We start from the raw sequence: 17,715 nt of genomic DNA, 5'->3' as shown, positions 1-17,715 counted from the left end.
TTTTTCATATTTCATAAGTGCTTTCTAATTATTGTTAAAAAAAGTTCATACATGAATTCCCCATCTCAACCAAAACTATCTGAATAGTATCAGTAAATGTGATGGTACAGTATGTATTACTGTATACATTTTACTCTATTTATTTTGAAGTGGAAACATTGCATAGAGTGCCTTTGATATATGGAGATACTGTCACATTGTCTCTCTTCATGTTCATGCTGCTGTCATAAAAATTGAATATGTGGTTTACACCAGTTTATGATGTATAGTGTTTACATCTTGCTCGTTGGAATGGATTGGTTTGTAGAAAATGTTATGAAGAACTTCATTTGTAATGTGTGGTATTGGTTACAATTCTAATCCTTTGTTTTTGGTTTCTTCTTTCTTCTTACAATGCATCCTCGCCTTCTTGCTGATCTGACTGCTATACTACCGCTTTTGGTACATTGGTTGGTTCATTTCAGGTAAGTTGTATTTTTCAGACCCTCCTAATGTTTGCTTTATTACAAAAACATCATTTGGAAATTGATGAGGTTATATTTTGAAGGAATCTATTTACAAGTTACATTTGAGTGGGTGATTGTGTGGTATTTCACATGCCCATGTGTTAGGAGTGAGTTCCTAATTCAATAGACCCTGTCAACTTCATGAAAAAAAAGCACCCTCACAGAAAGACAAATTCACTTTGTCATTTGAGAGAAGATGAAGTGTGGTGTATGTATGTGTATGTATGTTTGAATCTCACTCATTTATATATAATCATCCAAATATCAGTCACACAACATTTGATATGATCATTTTCTTGTCAAATTTGTACATGCTATCAACATTCCATAGATGAAAATGAAAAAAGGGGAAAAAATACTTTAAGCCTTAAATGTCACGAAGCTGTTTTCCAGAGCTTGGGCTTTGATTTTATTCATTTTTAAATTGCAGTCTGGACTCCACACCATGTTCAAGCTAGATTAGATAGAATAAAAGAAACAGCCTGGCAGAGGTTTCATCAAACTCAGATATAAATCATATGGAATTGCAACATAAAAGAAAACATCAGCAACAATTACATGCAAACTAGAAAAGCACTCTGAGAGAGCAGACTTCTGCCAAGTACCCCATACACACATGCTGAAAATTGCCCAATTTCTCTATATAAAACATCCGCATTCACACCATACAAAATAGAGGGATAACGATCGTGATCCAAATCTCAAGATATGTTATATAGTGGTGAATCCCACTAGTAAAGAAACCTTGTGTTCATCTAGTATCACATCAGCTTCCTGCATGCTATGCAGCGCCTCGAGCAGAGCACGAGCTTTAGTACACATTTTTATATACAAACCTCAAATACGTGCAGCTAGAACTCCCAAGTTCATTGACAGCATTTGCCAGAATATAAAAAAAAGCCTTCTATATTTCATACAAATTCCCAGATCAATACCGAAATTTAATCATGTGTTCCTTTTGTCATTATCAACTTTTCCTGCAAGTTTCATTCAAATTTGTTTTCAGCTTTTTGAGTTATTTTGCACACAGACAAACCAACGGCAACTAAAACATAACCTCCTTATTGGCAGAGGTAATTAGATGACGTGATTAACCAAGTATACTCAAGACAAATCTTTGACACGCTGAACACTCAGTTATACAATCTTGCCCAAGCCCACACATTCAAAGTGCAGCTGTAACACTAAACTCACAGTAAATTTACAACAAACAATGTGTGTATACAAGCAGTATTACCAATCATGTGTCATTTGCATATGAAAAAGGTAGCATATACACAGATGTTATTCCAGTGCCTTACGTCAGGAATGATTGATGGTTTTCCAGCTGCCTTTCCCAGGCATTGTGCTGAATACAGACTGTACAGATTTCGTTCTAGTGCCACCAGGCTGCTTTATGTTCTCAAATGTTTTCTGATCATGATTTGCCATTCATCGGTGCTGAATTATAAAAGTGTAAACTGAGAGCGGCTTTCACACAGGGCTTGCCGAGTCCCCAGATATGCTCTATGATAGCCATAAGGATCATGGAGTTCTGGATGGAAAGAGAGTGAGAAAGGATGAGAATGACAGTCTTAGCCTGAGATGAAAGGATGAAAAAGACATAGCTGGGCGTTGGGGATGTATCATCAGTCTGGGTAGATAAGATACTGGATAGCAAGAGGACTCACATTGTTCCCCATCCGCCCCCCTGAAAAAAGAAGCTGCTTTGAGGGCTTTCATACTTTACAAAGAACCTCTTTTGGAAACATATTCCTAAACACATTTTCATGCAATTTGAGTGTGAATGCAAACTTGTATGACATTGCTTTCCGACATGTTTCTTGAAGCACAGTTGGGCAATCGTGGTTCCAAAGGTGTTATCCAATTGAGTCTGCTCTGTTCTTGGAGCCTGTTTCATAATCTGGATGAGAGTCCTATGTTAAATTGACATGCCATTGTGACACCGCTGTTCTATGAAATGTTGGCAGCTAGCAGCAACAAAACTGTTAGCATTACTTTCAGATACTTGACTCTCAGAAAGTTCGTTTGGTAAGTGTGAAAACCCTCTGAGGATGCTGCATCCCATATTCAAAGAGCTGTGAGTGAGAATGGTGGTGGGATAAGAGTTGGCCCTGTGAGGTGGCTCATGAATATTCATAAGGCATTCAGGCATCGTGTCAATAGCCTAGTCCAGGTGTATGTATCTTCTCACATTACCCTAGCTGGCTGCTTCGCCTTCTGCAGCAGAGAGAGAAAGAGATAGAGGGAGAGAGAGTTGGAAAGAAGATGGGCGAATATAATTTCCCCTTTGCGCATTGTTTTTCTTTCTGTAGGGTTCTTACGTAGGCATGCAAATTAGGCAAACTTAGGCGAGCAGCGATGCTTTTCATGTACGTACGAACATCCACTCGGGGGCATGTCTCGTTTATTACACATGCTGGGGACGATTGCACAAATTGTGAGTAATAATCGCTCCGTTGCAAGGTCTTCGCAGCCCACACAGAAGTGTAAAGCGCGAGGGCGGCCACGAAGCGCCAGGCATTTTATATTGTTTCCCACAGAGCAGCTGCGGCTTTGCCGATTCTGTCTGCCTGTGATTTCCAGCATCTTGGTTGCATAGATTACAATTTGGCTGAAATCATAAACCACCGACTGATAGTTTTCCAGCAGTCCTCTTCCCTGACCCAAACTGTTCATCCATGAAATATGAGATTTGTGTTGACAAGTAAGATTCACAGTTTCTTTTTCCCTATCTGAGAGAGGAAAAAAATCTCCTAAAGATATGACTTCAGGATTAAAAGTGTTAATTTACTTTGTAACTTCTTTGAAATGCTAATATGTATGCTCCAAAACAGATGTCAATTTTTAAGTATGCTCTTCCTCTCTATACTTCTCTCCTTCCCTCTATTCCACCCGCTTTGAATTCTCTCTCTCTCTCTCTCTCTTTTCCTTTCTGTAAATCTAAATTGCAATCTTCATTTTCTTTTTTATGTGGTCACATTTCTCCTGTAATCAAAAGAGAATATGAAATTTTTTTATCTTAATGCTCATAATAAATGTACACATATATTGAAGATTGATATGTAAGATGGATTGCTTTCTATTTTTTTCTTGTTTCATGACTTTTTCAGTACAAACGCTGGGGAAGCTGATGTGATTGATTGCTGGAACTTTCTGTTTTTAGATGAGCACATAATTGCCATAAATCTTCCTCATGTTAGCACTGTTCAGTCTTGCATTTTAGTTTTGTAGCATTCACTATTATGTTGCACAAACGGACATGAAGCATGAATAATTCTTTTTGATGGGACAAAGTTAGACTTGCTGGCAGTCATGATGCAAAGGTAAGAAAGTATGATCAAGTCCAGTCAATGCCATATCAAATACATCTCACTATTTTGCAAAAGTTACTATCTGACAGACATACAGGAAAGTAATAAATTTTCTTATGTTTTCAATTTGATCTCTTAAAGGTTGTTGATAATTGGACTCCAGAATTAGTTCAGTCCGATGAATTGGATTCCACTTTTTGTCTTGTCTTCAAACCAAACAATTCTGAGTGGACAAAACTCAAAATATTCCATGAGAAGTACTCAGTAATGTCATGGTGGTAAGAAGGTGACAACATCAGCTCATTCATTGGAATATTCAAGTCAACTGTTTGACAATTTTTCTTTGCAAAAATTAGCAAAACTTCATGATGTTACAACTTCCTTTATTTTTATCCAAGTTTGATCAAATTTGCACTGATGTGCTTAAGCTCTTTCACTTTAAACTGGTCTGGAATTCCCCTGTACCTGCCTTAGCCACAACCTGTCTATAGAGACCACCTGTTAACCCAGACCAATAATTTGTTTCCCTTCAGACCATTTGCTGATGTTAATGAAGCTGTATCTGGATATGCTCAAAGACAAATTACGCACAAAATAATGAGAAAGAACAATTAACAGTTAGAGTGTCTGCGTAAATGCTGTGTGATTACATAAACTGTATGCAACAAAAAGGTAAAATGGCGTTTCTTCATTTAGCTTTTATTCCCTTTACCTATCAATAGGCAGACAAATGTTTCTCCTGGTTTAGCATAGTTAATTTGAAAAGCTTAACTGGGACTGTAATGCTGAATTTTCATGAAGCCTGCATAAAATAGGCCCTCGATTACGAAGGTAAAAATATGCAAAAATATCAACAAATAATAAAACAAAAATTGCCATGCATGCACTGTCCCATGCCAGCATACTACACTTGCAATAATAAGTGACTACAAGCAGTAGAGCCCCAGTGCTATGATACTAATACCATTTTTTCTGAGAAATTTGATATCAATCTAAGCAGTGTTTGAACAGAACAGTTTGTTCGAGATATCACACTTTCTTCTCAAGGTTTGTGTTATTTCTTTTATTGTCCTAATACTGAGAAGACCACAAAGCGCACAATTAATAAGATACATAAAGTGTCCAATCAATTGCCTTTCATGAAAATATCTATATGTGAAAATATGAGCGTGTACAGTATGTGGAGGCACATGTGTGTTCCTGATCCAAGTCAACTCAGATTGGGACTTAACCATGTCTTAACAAAAAGCACCCCGTAAGTCATACAAAATCAGTGTTACATTTGAAATAGTAGTTGTTGCAGAGTTAAAGCAATTCCAGACCTGATGTGTAAAAGAGTATTGGAAACCAGTCATGCTTCTGGCATCTAATCAATCATGTGTAATATAGAAGAGTCAGATATGTTTTCAGAATAATATCTACAACACGTTTATCCTGCGTCGCCCGAAGAATTTTTATTCATTTGGAGAGTATGAAGTCGGGGTGAGTGTTTTTCCTGAGGTGACGCTTTGTAGTGACATTGTGATGACACAGATAGGATGGCAAAATTTTCACCAAGAAATGATCGGTAAAAGACTGTATGCGTTGTGTCTGTTGTTTATATTATGTGTGTGCCTATGTGAGGGAGGGAGAGATTGGACATAAAATGTAAGGTATAATTGTATGGGTATGGCTCATAAAATACATGTATATTTACATTATATAATGGAGTTTCAAAGAGTATGTGTGTTTAATCCTAAGTGTGATTTGTTTGCCCCAGTGGTACAGCAAGCTGCAGTGCTTTCTGTACCCATTGGCACACAGTCTTTAAAGGACAAGTTCACCTTCATATACATAGGGATTGAGAGAATGCAGTAGTATAAGTAGAACAAATCTGTGAAAGTGTAAGGAAAATCGCATAATCCGTTCAAAAGTTATGAATTTTTAAAGTATCTGCGCAGTCACTGCTGGATGGGAAGACTACTACAGTGTATGATGTCACATGCGTACAACGATATAAAGAAAATTTATTTATTTATTTATTCAGTTTTCTTTACCCAGGGTAGCCCCATCAGTGGTTTACACACTGTTATCCTTGGGGGCCCTGCAACAGAATGACAAAATATAATACTTCAACAAACACAAAATAACAAATTAAGGACATTCCTTTTTATATCATAACATCAACACAATATCAATACTCTATATAAATGAAGAAATGCAAAATTAATCCTTGCCAGGGAATTTCACAAAACTTTACTTTTTTAATAAAGTGCACATTTCTTCGACTTGTTACTGACGTATGTTAAGGGTAATATCATTCCCCATGCCTTCTGAAAGAGAGAAGTCGAGTGTTCTTTTGTTACGCAGGAAAAATGGAAATATGTTGAATTTTCTTTATTCTTTCTTTATATCTTTATACACATGTGACATCACAAGCTATAGTAGTCTTTTCATCCAGCTGTGACTAAGCAGAAACTTCAAATATATTCATAACTTTTGAACGGATTGTCCGATTTTCCTCAAACTCTCACTGATGTGTTCTACTAATAATGCTGCATTCACTAAACCCACATGTCTATGAAGGTGAACTTGTTCTTTAAACTCATTGTCAGTGAATAGGGAGTACCTAATCCCCTAATTCCTACTGTGTCGTAGCCTGCCCATTGCACTGAGGCACATGGTTACACCTGAATGGACTTAGTGCTCACTTTATAGTTACAGGTCAGGTTGGGATGGTTACTGATTACTGACGAAATAGATTGGCAAGTTGACCTTGATGCTTGGACATCACACAAAAGGTTAAGATGTGGGACGATATGAAATACATTTAGGAATATGGAGAGATACAGAGTTTGAAGGAGAGAGAATATCTCTGAGAATATAATGTTAGTATGTAGTAAGATGGTGAGAGAGGGGCAGGCAACAGAATTGAAGACAGATTTTTGTCAAAAAAGTATGATAATATAATGTATTAGTATGTTTATTTGAGTGTTTGTCATTGGGAAGTAGAGAGAGAGAGAGAGAGGATGAACAAAAAAGAATGAGTTAGGAGGGGAGTGGATATAACAAGGGAAAGGAGAGAAGAGTCTGAGAATAACGGGTGGGAGGGGAGAGAGGGGGAGAGACAGAGCTAAGGAGGAAGTTCTAGTGTAAAGAGATGTGTGGGAGAGCCGTGGCTCGATAAGGTTAAATTCATTCACTAGCTTGACATCAGAGCTTGTCAGACACCAAGCTCGCATCCCACGCCCACAGGAGAACCGAGAGGGGTAGCCAACATCTCATCTTGACCAGCAACAATCTCTTGCTTGCATGATGAAGTGGAGCTGTTCATTGTTTTGATGTCCCCAGCTGCCCCATTCATTCGCACATTTTTCCTCTCTCCCCTCTTCCCTTCGTTTTCTTGTTCTCCCCCCCCCCCCCCCTTCATCTCTCTCTTTCTGTTTGATGATAATGCTGCACTGAATTGTAAGGACTATCATTGTGTCTTCAATAATCAGATTCTGGCTACTCCCACCTCGTTTGAGTTCTAACAGTTGAATGCAGAGGTACTTGGGGTGCCTGCTGATGCGAGACTCGGTCTAAATCCGCTGATCTTAAAATCAGTTCCTGTTGTCAGCCATACTCTATGGATTCACGAGTGCTCTGTGTTTGGGTTTACTTCAAACAATAACACTTAGCCCATGTGGTGGGGACATGGATGACTGACTGCGATTGAGAAGCAATTTGGATTCTAAAGCATTCTGCCCTGTAAAGGGCAAGGAATTTAACGAACAACAACCCCCCCCCCCCCCCCACAACTCTAAGGAGTGTTGACAAAAAAGGTATGTGAGGAGGCATAGAGTATTAATACCTCTACTGGATGTACGCCTACTCTTCAAAAGTTGAGCCACCCAGGCAACCTATCCCTCTGACTCGTCATTCAAGCTGAGCTTTGCTCTGTATGGTCTTCTTTGCTTCCCCCCCCCCCCCCCCCCCAGTGCATTTTGTTTTGGTCTGTTTTGGTGTTTATGCTCAGGGAGTGGTAAGGAGCTCAAGGAAACACTCTACGCTCGGGGAAAGAGTCGCATGAATCGGACCGGGGGCAGCAGACACAGGACGCACGTTGTCGCTGATATCCATGCCAACGTCAGCAGCAGGAAGACCCGTGGCTTGCGACGATAGTGCAAATCATTTCCTGCCTACTGCCGCTTAGTTTGTTAATAGGTTTCCACCCAGTCACTGAGCTCAGAGAGGTTTTGTGCAAGAGGAAGGAATAAACAATCCCCACCTACAGAACACATCATAATCCGCTGCTGGAAGAAAACATAAACCACAGTCCTCAATATTGTACGGATTCATGACTGACTTTTTTTTTCTAGTGCTTTCCTTTTCATTTATGCCGTGAGTGATACAGACTTGTGAACTTGCCAGACCCCCTCCACAGGATCTACCTGTTGTTGTTGCAGACAGTCTAGTTTGCATGTGGTTTATACTGTAGGAAGCCCAGCTGAAGATCGACTGCATAGCAATCTACCCTCATCTCTGTGTGCTTCCAGCCTGGGGCATGGTGAAAAATTATACCCTCTGAAAAAGCATGTGGGCTGTAAAATATGAGCGTGTACACACTGACTAAGAAGATTATCTGTGCGATGTATCTCCGTGAGATCGGCTTTGAATGAACAGCTTGTGGGCCATCAGGAGGGGTGGTGCAGACTTATATTTGACTCTCTCTCTCTCTCTCCCCCCCAGAAAAGCGATGTGGAACTGAAGGAGGGTAGGAGAAAGGAACTAGTGAGCAAAAAGAGTGAGACTTTTGGACTGCTCGGCAGTTTGTGTATTTTTGCCTGAGAGCAACTTGCGGATGCAGTTTTTGCTTTGGCGATACATGATAGTGTCACACAAACACTGTCTGTTTAGATACACGTCTTGCAGCAGTGTACACCACCCCCCCCCCCTACACACACACACACACACACATATATACTCTCTCTCACTTGAGAGAAAGGTCGCTACTTGTGTGTCCGGTAGATTTCTTACCCTCTCCAATGTCTGTCTCCTTTTTCCAATCTTACAGCTAGCTTTTTCTCTCAGATTATTCTCGCTGCTACGTGCTCCTGACAACATTATCTGGGAATAGGAGGCTGCGTGCAAACAGCAAGGAGTAAGAAGGCAGTCTTGGCCAAACTTTGTGCACACCCCTTCAGAGTTTGCAGCATTGCAATCTGCACAGGAACTTTTTCAAAGAGCCAGCAACAACAACAACAGCAGCATTTCCTGATACGCATAATTTGCACGTAACTTGTGCCATTAGGAGTGGAAGACAGCCAGCGCCTATTAGCATGCGAAAGGAGTTTGCGTGCCGGCAAGTGAGAGATATGCGAAGAGGCGTCTGTGGAGCATTCAGGATTGATACCAAGCCATGTGCAGCATGAGATAATAGTGGGAACATAAATCAGGTCGGCACAGAAAGATGGTTGGACTCTGTAGAGTGAATTAATTTGACATCCTTTCTCGTTTATCAGCTAGCATTGAGTAATGACAAATCGCACAGTGTTTGCTCACTAAAGACTTTTGTATGCTGCCCGTCTACTGTCCCATCAGTTCAACCTGCTCCCACATATGGAGAGAATAATGCAGTTGTGAACTTTGTCTCTCGTCAGTCAGAGAGTGAAAAAAAAAGCAGTCTGCAAGTCAATCTGCTTTTTGGAGAATACCACTGCGTCATCAGAGAAAGGGTAGGGGATTTCGCCAAAGGAATGTAACCTCATCATGCTGTGGTTAATTGGCAAGTTTTGATTGTTGAGGTGTCGCGATTTGGTGACACTGCTGGCAGGAAGGAGCTGGTTGCTAGATTAACCACACCGATGGGGGGAAGTGTAGCTGTCGTCAAGGAGATCGTGGTAACTGACATCTAACCCATTCCAACCCTTCTGATACACTACTGGGGCTTGTACACCAGGGATTATGCAGCTACTGTAGAGGTGTAGGTTGACAGCCAGTAACATTGTGTACGTCATGTGCTCAGAGGAACTATGATTCAACATTCTCTTGCTCAGCGGAAGAAACAAGATTAGGCGAGGAGACAACAAAACTCTAGATTCCAAACCCTTATCCCAGAACTAGTTTGCCAATATGATTTGCTGCATAATGACCTGATTCGATGGGATGGGGATGTAGTACCTAAGGTTTGTTCTATTAAGTTGGCAAAAGAAAGACTTTAAATGTATATGGAGCCGCACTTGCCCAAGCATAAGTGATGCTGCGTACCAAACAGGTAATTGTTGTATAGCTTGTCTTTGTGCTTGTGTAGTAAGCAGGTATTAAAACTTGCAGTCAGTGAGCTATGGAGATTTTTGCCCAAAATATCCAGTCTGCATTTATCAAAGAAAAAAGAAATTAAGCTTTGTCTCAGAAGCTCAGAGCTAGCGAGGAGTCACTGCATTTCTCTATCCCCTCGTCAGGGAAGACAAAGATATTTCAGAGTTTGGGAGAAGAGAGAGGAATAGAGCATCTGAATTGGAGGAAGGAGACTGGTTGCTATATATATCTGCCCGACGGCGTTTTGTTCTATGTTCCTGATGAGCTGCTGACCAAATGCATCCTGTGACATTTAACTTTTTTACCCTGTTTTGAGCCTACATTCAAATAAAAGCTCATCAGTGGTTTGTAGGTATAATCTCTTCCTCTATCTCTACCCCTGTCTCTACCCCCCCCCCCCTCTTCCCCAACTCATACTCCTGAAATCACCCCAGGTTTTGGAAAGCGAAGGTTGTGATAAGTGGACTCTTTTGCCTACCGTGTTTGGCTGTGAGTGTGTGGATCCTTCTTCGTCTGCTGTTTATTGGCAGAGTCTCCTCTAAGGATTGACTACCACAGTTGTCTTCATTTTCGCCAGTCAGCCAGAAGAGTTTATTCGGGGCCCATGAATTACAATCACTGGCTCTGCACACATCGACGCTCAGGCCACAGAAACTCTCCCCTTCGACCGATTGAGAATGATGCGATCAGGTAGTAGTCGTCTGTCACCTCCCCCTTTTTCAGAGAAAACTATTTTTGTTTTTGTCTTTATTTTGTCTTCCACTTCGAGCTGAAGCTCATCATAAATTTCGCTTCTTCCATTGATCCTGCCACTAGCTTTTGAAATCCACGGAATTTGTGTGACATCTCTGTACTTGGAGAGCTGCTTTTTAGTCTTCCCACAAACAACAACAGAACTGCACCCGTGGAAAAAGCAGAGATCTGTGAAGCAGTGCTGTGTACAAGCCTGCAATTTGATCAATCCGCCCCGTGAGCGAATACAACGTTAAAGAGTCCCGAGGACAGGATGCCTACTTACCGGCGCTCGTGGCCTTTCTCCAAGCGCTACAATGCCCTTGAGAAGCGGGACCAGGGGGGCAAGAAGTGCGCCAAGTCGATGCGTGAGCGCCCAAGCTGGCGCTATCGCCTCTTCCACAACACCAAGGGTGGGGATGCACCCAATGAGGAGGATGATAAGATCTCGCGTCCACTCTTTGTGCCTTGCACTTCGGCTCTGGTGATGGCACTACAGGGCCAAGCTCAAGATGTTGTAAACCTGGTCATGGTCGGTCAGTATCAGACTGTTGATTTAATATGTTCATGTTAACTATCATCATTGAAGAACTATTTTCATCTGATGTGTGCATTGAAAAAGTGAAAAGTAAATGCACCCCATTCATCCTAATTTGCTGCTCATAAAGATAAAAGTTGATGATCATTGCTAAAACCGCATCTTACTCACAGTGAATAGATTTCACACACGTCCACATTTCACACGCAACCACAGAGATGCCCACACACACCCATATCGATATTTTCGAGAATGTTATCAAAATGAGCACTTTGATGCAAATTTTTCACATTGCCATGGTTGTAAAACATCCATTTTTTTTTAGTTCACTAATCATCTGCTCTACACAAGCAGGCATGTGAGCCATGTAATGGCATTGCAAGTGTCGATGGCATGTGTGATTGTTGTAGTAACAGATTTTCAGTTCATTACATGACGTTTGGTATCTCAGACCTGCATGAATCTGATCTTGATCACTTTAGCTTCACATTGGTGTTATTTCATCTATATTGACTTTGACAATATACAACCTGCCGAAAATGAAGATGTATTGCATCGTCTGCGCACTCTAGGTCACTTTTCTGTACATGATTATACTGCTTTGTAAAAGCTGAAATGACCTGGAAGGGTTATCACTGTACTTCAAAAGGTCACGCTGTTGGTTATGCGGCGATTCACTTCACTTAATTCCGGTCACACATGCACACAACTTGCATTGTTTAAAGCAGGTATTTTGAATTGTGCAGAGCTGGTCAGGCTTTGCGGTTAGAAAATGAAATTATGTTTGGTGGAGATAGAGTGAGGACTCCCTAGGGCTAGCTACGGATTGATGAACCATACTCTAGTCCTAGCATTCTTTTCCTTGTGAGTAAAATGTAAAATTTTGGTAGAATGTGGGAATTTTCAGCAATTCTGTAGCTGTGTCGGGGGGGTGGGGGGGTTCAATAAAAGCATCTATAGGGGTACTTGTCAGATACCTAGCACGGGCTAGTGCAGTTTATAATGGCTTTCCTTTCTTGCATAATGACAAGTGTTGATATGAAAGGAGATTCATGTCCATGTTCACCATGTATTATACATTAATGAAAAGTGAGTGGGTGCTAACGAGGCATCATACCATATGGTTGCCTGGCAGTACTGATGAAAGCTCTACATCCTGTGTTTACACAGCCATTTGTGTAATACCGGTATCCCGTACTCATACTTCCTGTTCCTGTTTAAGGTTATGTCTACATTTTGTTTAAAGCATACCTTTATGGGTTACATTGCTGTATGATGCGTCATGTTGGATGTTGGGTAATTAGAGGGCATTGATTTCGTTTTATGTGTGCAGATGTAAATTCCTTCCTGTTCAAATATTGGCATTGTCCCAGCTGATGTTGGATACAACAATTCATGCCCCACAGGCCTACCCCCAGTTGTTTGCATGGTTGATTATTTTTATGCTGAGCACATAGTGATTCAGACAAAATGTAGGATCTCATATGTGTAAATTCTTTGTAATTTACAAGGGATACATTTAGCCCAGAAACATTACTGTATTTGGTGTAGGTGGGTGTTTTTTTTCCCTTTTTGGTCTTGTTTTTTTTTTTTTTTTTTTTTTTGGTGTGTGTGTGTGTGTGTGTGTGTGTCTAGACTAAAAGCAAGGATACCAAGCAGTAATTGAGTAGAAATATCAGCAAAGATTAAGCAAATAATGATGGAATTATAGCCATTCGAATGGTTAAAAATCATTTAACATTGTATCCAGTTGGCAACATAGGTTCATAGTGATATTTTCGCGCTGTCTCTTAGTGCTTCAAAATAGTTCTAAAATGTGAGTTAGGGATAGAAACAACCAATGTAAAATTTTGAATCAGTATACATTGCAATTGATTTTAAGTGGGCCTATTGTTCAATCATACAAAACGTGAACAATAGTTATAATGAAAATGCTTCTGGACTAAACCGTCTACAGTTATGGTTTATTGAGAAAAAATAGTGATATCTCCTTGTGTTTTAGACTTCATTGGAAAATTTTAACGTGGTAGGATGTTTTGTGATACAACTGACCGGCACATATGCATCAAATGTGATATCTTGAACATTTTTGAAGTCACTGCACACAATGGTAACCACTACATTTTCAAGTTAGCTTCAATAAAGAGAGTCAAATCAGATTAATGCACAGGTGGAGGTTCCATCAATATTGGACCCAAAATAAAGTGATAAGATTTAAAATTTCACATGCCCCCTTTCTCCCACAAAAAGAATGATATCAGGACTACTTATGTAGACAAACTGGAGGGTGCTGCCACCATCACTTCACTGGTCTTCTGTAGACTGGTATACAAAACATCATTCAATTTCATTTCATTCATGAAAAGCGATAAGAATAATTTGTATCCTTACAACAAATCAAAGAAGTTGCCAAAGTTTTGAATTATCTTTAGGAGGAAAGAGTCTCTCATTGCAAAATTGTTTGCCACAATTATCACATTTGAGATAATGTTGTACATGATCTGGAGTGTTGTTAGGTGATGATGTAATGACCTCCTGGCTTCTAATGATATCATGGTTTCACGAAAACATATGAGATACTAATATACTGTAACTTTTTTTATTAGTTTTGATCTGATTTGGATAAAATCTCTGCCATTCTATGTGTGTGATTTGACTAGTCTATCTATCACAGTAAACTTGGACATGGTGTGGAATATGTCACTTTAACTTTCTGACACATGTTTGTGATCAGGGGGGTTGGAGAGACCCCCTCTCTGTTTGAGATTATGGTTCTGACTGAACTCCACAAACTGGTGATGTTGATTGTGGGATTCACGCTAACGTGAATTAGCATCATATACAAATCTTGAGATTTGTTTCATCGCAATTGAAAACTTGAGAGTTTTGCCCTTGTGGATATAAAAATCCCAGTGAATAGCACGATCATCATAGCAATTCAAATCCCCAAGAAATACTATGATTATATCAGAATTATAGCTGCTGCAGTAATATGAGAAATAGCGGGATAACTTGCACCGTGGGGAGTGTGTGAACGCTGAGAGCAAAAATCTCGAGATTTTTTATCATGTCATTCAGACACTCAAGTCACACAAATTGAACAGCGCACAAGCACATGTGCAAGGGTCACCATTTAGGTAGATTTTGCTCACGTGTGCAGTTTGGTTGACAAATTATGGCGATCGACATTTAACATCTGTTTGTCCATCTAAACGGGTGCCAAAATAAAAGATCTTGATGTTTGGATCACGATTGCTATCCCATTATTTTGTCTGTGTGAATGTGACTAGTGGGACAATCAACATTCCTAGTCAAACAGCTCCAGGAGAAGATGTCAAATGGAAATATTAGAGTCAATATATGTCAAATACTCTGTGCATTAAAGCTCTTGTCGTTTCTTTTGTCAAATGTTCAAAAAAAAGAAAAGAAAAGATGAGTGTAATGTGGAATAACACAGCAAGTTGAAAACCAAAGAGGCACCAAGTTAGAGAATTGCGATGCAATTTTTGACCCAACTTCAGTGTCTGCTCTCTTGCGTCTGCTCTTTTCGTTTTGTGCGTCCAAACTTCCCATTCTGTGCATTCTCACTAAACCTGATGTGGAAAGCAATTTAGCATCCCTGTCAACCCTCATTGGACCTAGCCAGAAAAGAATATCTGGTCACAGTTATTGTGCATTTGAAGGAAATAGGAATGTTCGTGCTGACTTTTAATGCAGCAGTTTAGCCACCTAGAGTTTGGCACTGTAGATGCAGTATTGATCTTGGTGAGATCTTTGTTGATAACTCCAGACTGTGAATTATCCTTAGGGATCGAGTGACATTTATGTTTGTTCCTTGCGAAGTATGGAAAAACAAGTTACAATGTGCAAATCCTGCAGGGTTCAGTTTTTTTTATTACATCTGCATAGTAACAAAAGATCCTCCCTCCTTTCCTTGAGCAAGCACCTGGTGCAAAAAGAAAAAAAAACAACAACATCATACACACTCAGGTATACATAACATACATAATGTAGATACACAACAAAGCTCTTCAGTTGAACAACTATGTTTTCAGCATCCAAGATTTTTGCTGGAATTCCAAATTCAGGCCTCATCCGTGACCCGTCTCTCCCAATGCGACACCGATCAATTTCAGGATAATTTTGAACAAACAGTAGCAGGCGGCGAGTCGTTGGAGTCCAACCATGCACAAAGTTTGGGCTCCCGTCTGCTCGCCAATGCTCGAGCAAGAGTGGGAAGGAGAAGGAATCGAACGCAGAATGACAAATTCACTCTGACTGAGGCAGAGTTGGCAAAAAACAAAAAGCAGGAGGGCTGCCTGGGTAGCAGTACGAACAGATTTAGAAAGCACTGACAAGTCTTCAGTACAGGTTTCGATTTTAAACAGAAAGGACCATGTCCTATTCAGGAGCAAGATGAATTAAATTCTAATGTGTCTGTGTGGGAGGCAGATTGTGTGGGGAGCAACTGGGCATCTACTGCTGTTCAATGCAGTCTTGGGTTCCAACACCCTCTTCCCCACCCCCTCTTTTTAAAATGGTGTATGAGAGTTCTCATATGACATGAATTGAATGTAATCCCATGGAATGTTTCACGTCAACATATTTATTACTATTTTTTTTTTGTATCTCAGCTTTGGAGGTGTACACCATGATATGAATTTGGCTTAGAATGTTGCAGTGGCTTTTGTTGTATCTAACCTGCATTCATTTCCACTTCTATATCCTCTCATCATTCATTCACCTTTCATCTCTCAGTCTGTTGGCCAGCAGCCCATTTTTAGTCTATTTTAAATTCCTGCATTCCTCCATCCATTATTTGACTTTTTTTGTTGTAGCCCTTTTCCTGATCTTTAAATGATTCATATTTCCTTTTTCTAGTTCTTCCCTTACCTCCCCATCCGCTATGTACCTTGCCCTTCTCTCAACAAATCAAAACTAAACAAATTCTCCTGTGATTTCTGATTCTTTTTACCCCCCCCCCCCCTTAGCCCACTCACTTATCTCTTACCCTCACTGTGCATAATTTCATATGGCCAGAATCCTTATGCCCCTACACTACTCTCTCTCTCTCTGGGAATGAATGTTGATGTCACAACTACACAGGGCATTGACCAGAGTTCTCTGTCATCTTGCAAAAATGCTGTAGTAGAAATATGATATGGAGGTGACTTTGTGAGGATTGGAATTGTCTGCCATAATATTGCAGCTAGTCCCGTTTTTTCACAATCAAATTGATGTGAAATATTTGGCGGTAAATTAGTTATAGTGGAAAATGATTTTTGTCATAGCAAAATAGCAATGAAAAAAGGAGGTGAAAGACACATGTGGTTGCACTGCAGGGATACTAAGTTACATGTATTTATTGTAGAAGACATGAAGTCAATGACTGAAGATGAGGAATGTAAAAATGGAAGGTGGTAGCTTGGAAGAATTGCACATGCTACATTTTATCAGGCTGCAATATTGTAACCAGGTGCATTTTGATCTGTTTTTGTATGTCTCTTGTGCTTGTTCGTCTTGGTTTCTTTTGTGGTTTTATGATATTGATACCAAAGTGTACAACAATGATGGGATGAGACGGGATTTATGTCAATGATCTGTTACAAATTTAAAAGGTAGGTAAGATTTAATATGATAGTCTGTTCACTGATCATTGGCAAGCTTAGGAAATGTTAATTTGGGGCATATTACCTTTATTTTTTTATGAGCATTTCCTTTTGAAATTAGATTTTCTCTTTAATATTTAATATAAGGCCTTCATATTTCTAATGGTATTCCTTGCATATTCTTCATCTAATTTGATTAGGGAAAGAACATCTGTGTAGAAATTGCTAAAATAAAAAAAAATGAATGTAGATGTTTCCAGCTCTTTATGTAAGAGAGAGAGAGAAAAGAGAGATAGATTAAAATGAGTTGAAAGGAAGATAAATGAATGGATGACTAGAAAGTGAGAGAAAATAGACAGACAAATAGGCACTGCAAATAGCTGGAAATATGCATGAAAATACTCAAGTGGTAGAAATATGGAGATAAAAATGCTCTTGACAGTTTGTGAGAGAGATGTAAATATATGCGTAGAAAGAGATGGCATCCAGAAAATTAGGAAACAGAGAATCTCAAGTGCATAAAAAGAAGCCCTTCAGTCGTCAGTTTAGTATATATTTGCTAAACTGTCTGACTGCAAACCCACAGATCTGACCCACGTACAGTCGTGATGCTTTTTGTGGCTAATTGCCTGTTTGTGCTTGCTAATGTGTTTAGTTTTGCGTGCTTTTTTTTTCTTTCATTTGGAGGTGGATTTTTACGAGTTGGCCATGTGGTCAACAGGAAATGTCACCACATT

The 17,715-nt window shown here is 39.8% G+C and overlaps 1 protein-coding gene across 5 annotated transcripts in view; it reads left to right on the top strand.

The window, feature by feature from the left end:
- The window catches only part of LOC139739542 (diacylglycerol kinase beta-like), a 165,725-nt gene that overhangs the window by 50,794 nt on the left and 97,216 nt on the right, over positions 1 to 17,715 (top strand). For 4 of the 5 annotated variants that reach the window (XM_071650144.1, XM_071650142.1, XM_071650143.1 and 1 more), the window contains exon 1: positions 10,857 to 11,367. The exons of the other annotated variant lie outside the window; for it this stretch is intronic. In XM_071650144.1, the coding sequence (XP_071506245.1) occupies positions 11,106 to 11,367 (262 nt within the window). In that variant the 5' untranslated portion in view covers positions 10,857 to 11,105. Of the gene's footprint in view, positions 1 to 10,856; positions 11,368 to 17,715 lie in introns of those variants that run through there. 5 annotated transcript variants of the gene reach the window in all.

Source organism: Diadema antillarum, unplaced genomic scaffold, assembly GCF_040938485.1.
Source record: "Diadema antillarum isolate AM-2024a unplaced genomic scaffold, OU_Dant_1.0 seq00000804_RagTag, whole genome shotgun sequence".
Classification (NCBI taxonomy): Eukaryota; Metazoa; Echinodermata; class Echinoidea; order Diadematoida; family Diadematidae; genus Diadema; species Diadema antillarum.
The sequence above is the reverse complement of the archived record's forward strand: the minus strand, read 5'-3'. Positions and strand labels throughout refer to the sequence as shown.